The following is a 4759-nucleotide window of genomic DNA, read 5'->3' as shown; positions in this document are numbered from 1 at the left end:
TGGGCACAGACACATAGAAATACACAGGTGTGCATGCACACCTGTGTATTCACACCTGCACACACACTGTCCCCATAGTGTGTGGACAAAATTCTCACCCATAGCAGAAAACCCTAGTAAGGAGTTTGAGGGCTTTGTCACTCATGGTGGGGAGGGGTCTTCACTCAGTCAGTGCTCTAGACAGAGCCAGGAGCCCAAGGGAAATTATTAGAGATGGCAGAGTCATATTGTGGCTGGTGTGCAAAAAAAAACAGTGACTGGACTCCAGGGTTCCCTGAGGACCCTTTCCAAACTATCTGGCCCCACCCAATTCCCAGAAGCTATCCACATAGTGGGCAGTTCGAATTCTTGAAGAACCACCTTAAATCACAACACCAAAGTGGCTATGCCTGAGTTTATTATCAGAAAGCAAAGGATGGAACAGAAACTCCGAAAATAAATATGTGCAGAGGAGAAGCCAAGCTGGAAGTGGAGAAGCTCAGAGAGTCAGAAGGATGGTTCAAGATGGGAAGGCATGTGCACGGTACAACCCGTTCACTTCCCTCCTAGAAGCCGGGGACTAGAACGCCTGGCACGGACTTGCTGGGCTTGTGGGAGCTCACAGACAGTGTCCTGGCACTGACAGCTCTCAATGTGTGTGTAGGTATGGCTCAGCTCACTGCCATCTGGGCATTCCAGGGTAACCTCTTGTACACTGGTCCTCTCCTCCTTGCAGCAAGAACATCTGTGATCCAGATCCTGGGCCTGGGCAGAGTACCTGGGGACAAGAAGGGCAGAATGAGTGCCAGCCTCCCTGAGAACAGCCAGAGTCCTCCCTCCTTGAGGCCTGTCCTTGAACTCCTCCACCCCTCCATCTCACACTTGTAGCCTGGGACTCACATGGCAAAAGTCCCACAGGACCCAGAACAGAAGTTCATGGAGATGTTCTTGGTGCAGCCATTGTAGGAAATCTCCTTCATGACTGTGATGGCAGAGCAACGGTTTCTGGTCTGGTTAGGGATGCCTGTGGAAGGAGATGCAGGTCAAGGGATGGTCTAAGACTCTGTATCTATCTATCTATCTATCTATCTATCTATCTATCTATCTATCTATCTATCCGTCCCCTTCTTCCCGTCCCCTTCCATCTCCCTCTCTGGTGCTGTCTCTTCTCCCTTCTCTAAGTATGTCTCTAGTCCTTAACTAAGTCCCACTTTCCTTTTAGGAACTGAGTCCCAGCCTGCAGCTGGGCTCCACCCAGTCTCTCCTTGGAAGGAGACTCAGATTCCTCTACATCCGCATGAGTGTAGGAGACACAGCAGGGGCAGGAGTCCTGAAGCACCCTGTCCTGTGTCTTCCTGCTCAAGGTTCTGAGTAAAGCCCACCCATCACCCAACGCTTCCAGCTGTACTCACATGTCTGACAGCAGCCATTAGGCATGTATGTGATGGAGCCCTGAAGAGAAAGGGGAGTGAGAAAGGAGCCCAGAGCACCCCCAGCAGGTGAGTGACCCTTCTTGCCATGGGTGTATAAGGACTGTCCTACAGGAGGATATGGAACAAGCCTCCTGGAAACCAGGTAGCTGATGCATCAGGGTTCCCTGCTCCTGACAGAGTATACATGAACAGGGCCAGAGGGGTCCCACTCACCGGAACACAGTCACTTGGGCTGAAGTCAGGGCAGGTGATATTGGAGACCGAGGAGATGAGCTGGTTGTTGATTTGCACACAGCTGAAGAAGGTACACTTGTCGTTGGGGTTTTTCTGTATCTCCCCAGGCTGTGGACACAACAGAATAAGGATGAACAAGTGTATACCAGAGGCCAGCCCAGGAAGACCTGGGAGGTACAGCTTCACTGAAAGGAGGTCCAGAGTCACTGGACAAGTGACGCCCATTAGAGCCTTGGAGATAGCCGCTTACCTGCCTGTAGTTACACAACACAAAAATCTCTAACCTGGGTCTAACCTGTGAACTAGGAAGTGATTCTGAACAAGAAAATGATCTTTGAAAAGCTCAAGAAAATAATCTGGAGATCACCCTACATCAAGGAGGTCCTAACTCCAGGAGTGAGCATCCTTTTAAGAGATAGAACAGGAGGCATAGGCTCAGATAGAAGGAGACTGCTACATCAGAGGTGATGCAAACACAAACCAGTGTTCCCTGGAGCCCAAAGAAGAGGAGGCAGGAAGGACCCCTCACAGCTTCTGCCAGCCTTGACCTCGCACTTCAGAGCTCCAGAAATGGAGCAGCCATACACGTTGTTTCTAGCCACCCAAATATGGTGACACATACTAACCTATGTGGGATCTAAGATGACTCAAGCCCAAAGTCACCCTAGCCTTGCCCTCAGTGGCTGACTAGCTTGTGAGTGGAGCCAGGAGTGCACACACCTTCAGAATAAGGTACTGATCCTTGGTCTTCTCAATGATGCAATGGGTCTGCTGGCACTTCTTGCAACATTCTCCGGGGACTTCCACAAGTTCAAAGCCCTGAGAACACAGGAGTTGAGGCTGAGATCGAAGACTTGTCCCTGAACCCAACCAGACCATGGAATCGATAGAATCATTCACCCGGGGAAAGGCTGTGTATGAACAAGTGCCATGATGGGAGGTAGATACAGGCCCAGTTTGGCAAAAAAAGTTTAAGAAAACGTGAAGGCAAATCATGTAAATGAGAGTGAAGCCATATGTCTCTTAGAAGATAGAAAGAGGGTAAACTGAGGCAGGCAGTGGGAGAGAAGGGAGGAGCCACACTTACGGAGCTACAGGAGATGTTGCAGGGCACATGGATACAGGAGATGATATTGAGCTGGGTGCTGTTGTCCATGGTGTTGGTACATACACAGTCCTGGCACTTGTCGGAATATACTGGAGATCCAGGCTTTGGGAAGAGGCAGAAGTAAGGGAATCACACACACCGTCACACATCACTCCACCTTCAGACAAGGGCAACACCACCCATCCTCCCTGTCCCCTCCCAGCTCAGAACTCACCTGGTATTCAGCATTCTGGTGCACACACACACCCTTGGGCACTTGGGAAAAAAAAGAGTGGGGAAAGCCATCAGAGGCTATCCTGAGCCTCAGCCTGGTGTACACATCTGAGCAGATGCTCAGGGCTGATGGATACACAGCCATAGCCATGACAAAGAAGCCCAAGGAGACAGCATGTTCCCTCCACTGGCCCCTTGTTCACAGTCTGTCCCACCCGTGACCTTCCATTACCCTGCTGGCCTCACTTACCACAGGAGTAAACTGGACAGCATTTCCCAGGCACATGCTCGCTCTTGGCTTCGAATCCCAACAAACATGAGGGGCGTTCAGCTTTGCATAGTTTGGTATCACACTCTGAAGGCAGAACAGGAGTGTGGTGACCAGGATGGATCCCACAAGCAGAACACACACACACACACACACACACACACACACACACACACACACCATTGTATAGCATGAGTTCAGGCCTCTGTGGAGCCTACCAGGACCAGTCCCTGCTGCAGGGGCTCCTGGCCTGATCCAACAGCCACTACCATCACCCTCTGGAGAGAACAGAACCTGAGCTCACCAACGAGGGAGTGGCAGAAAGCCTCAACTACAGTGGGCATGTTTGGCTCCACTAGGAGCATCAGCCCCAGTGGTCTGAGAATGGCTCCTGTGTCCCGGGGATGGCCTTACTACATGAGGTGATGTTGCAGCACTTGTCATCTGGGTTGGCCTCCGCAGCAAGGTAGGTTCCATCCTCCTCACATGTGGTCAGGTTATCCCCAATACATTTCTTTGGTTGGCAGACAATGCCACTTCCACCCTCCAGGCAAACACAGTCTTTGCAGTCAAACTCAAAGTGCTCTCCAAACTGCAAAGAGGAAAGATTAGATTAGCACCAGGCTATCCCTATGGCCAGGCAGGGAGAAAATGGCTGGACGAGGTAGCCAGATGAGACGTCAAGTAAGAAAGCTGTATCTCTCACCACCTCTGAACTCACAGGGCAGGTTCAGGCACTGATATCACACAGATGTGACCTGCTCACCAGCACCCATCAGCATCTGTGTGGTGTGCAGCAGATTGTCTATTGAAGGTATTTGTTTAATTGAGCTAAAGAGTCCACCAATGGCTGTGGGCACATACAGGAAACAACACTGAAGTAGCCAACGTGCCATCTTATATTTAGTCAGAGTATTATATGACTGGTGGGTAGATGGGTGGATACATGAATGGATGGTCTCATGGATGGGTGGATAGAAGGATGGATGGGTGTTGGATTGGTGGTTGGTTGCATGGATAATAGTAGATGAGTAGTTGGATGGGTAGGTGGATGGATAGATGATAGATGAGTGGATGGTTGGGGAAGGGGTTGGATAGATGATGGGTAGGCTTTTGGATGGGTAGATAATGGATAGATGGTGGATGGGTGGATGATGGATGGATTGAGAGTGGGTAAGTGGGAATGAGCAAAAGACATATAAGATACGTGGATGATAGATTGAGTAGTTAGATGGATGGATACCAGATGGGTAGATAGAGGATAAATGGTTCAGATGGGTTGGGTGGATCAATGGGTGTAGAATATGTGGGTGAATGAATGAATGAATGAATGGCTGAGTGGATGATGGATGGATGGATGAAGGATAGATTAATGGATGGATGGATGATGGATGGGTAATTGGATGGATATATAATACATACGTAGTTGGATGTATGAGCAGATGTATGGCTTGGGTGGATATATGGATAGATATGAGTGAGTGGGTGGATAGCGGATGGATAGATGTGAGTGGGTGGATAGCG

General features: G+C 49.9%; 1 protein-coding gene across 1 annotated transcript in view; it reads right to left on the bottom strand.

Moving 5' to 3' along the window:
• Positions 1–534: 534 nt before the first annotated feature.
• The window catches only part of Muc2 (mucin 2, oligomeric mucus/gel-forming), a 28056-nt gene continuing 23831 nt past the window's right edge, over positions 535–4759 (bottom strand). The window contains exons 42-50 of the mRNA XM_028786857.1: positions 3650–3827; positions 3218–3322; positions 2969–3009; positions 2734–2856; positions 2367–2465; positions 1626–1754; positions 1392–1431; positions 880–1003; positions 535–757 (exon numbers count right to left, since the gene is read on the bottom strand). Of these exons, the coding sequence (XP_028642690.1) occupies positions 535–757; positions 880–1003; positions 1392–1431; positions 1626–1754; positions 2367–2465; positions 2734–2856; positions 2969–3009; positions 3218–3322; positions 3650–3827 (1062 nt within the window). The remainder of the gene's footprint in view (positions 758–879; positions 1004–1391; positions 1432–1625; positions 1755–2366; positions 2466–2733; positions 2857–2968; positions 3010–3217; positions 3323–3649; positions 3828–4759) is intronic.

The sequence above is a fragment of the Grammomys surdaster genome, unplaced genomic scaffold (genome assembly GCF_004785775.1).
Source record: "Grammomys surdaster isolate TR1022 unplaced genomic scaffold, NIH_TR_1.0 125603, whole genome shotgun sequence".
Taxonomy (NCBI): domain Eukaryota; kingdom Metazoa; phylum Chordata; class Mammalia; order Rodentia; family Muridae; genus Grammomys; species Grammomys surdaster.
This window is presented reverse-complemented; position numbering and strand designations above follow the sequence as displayed.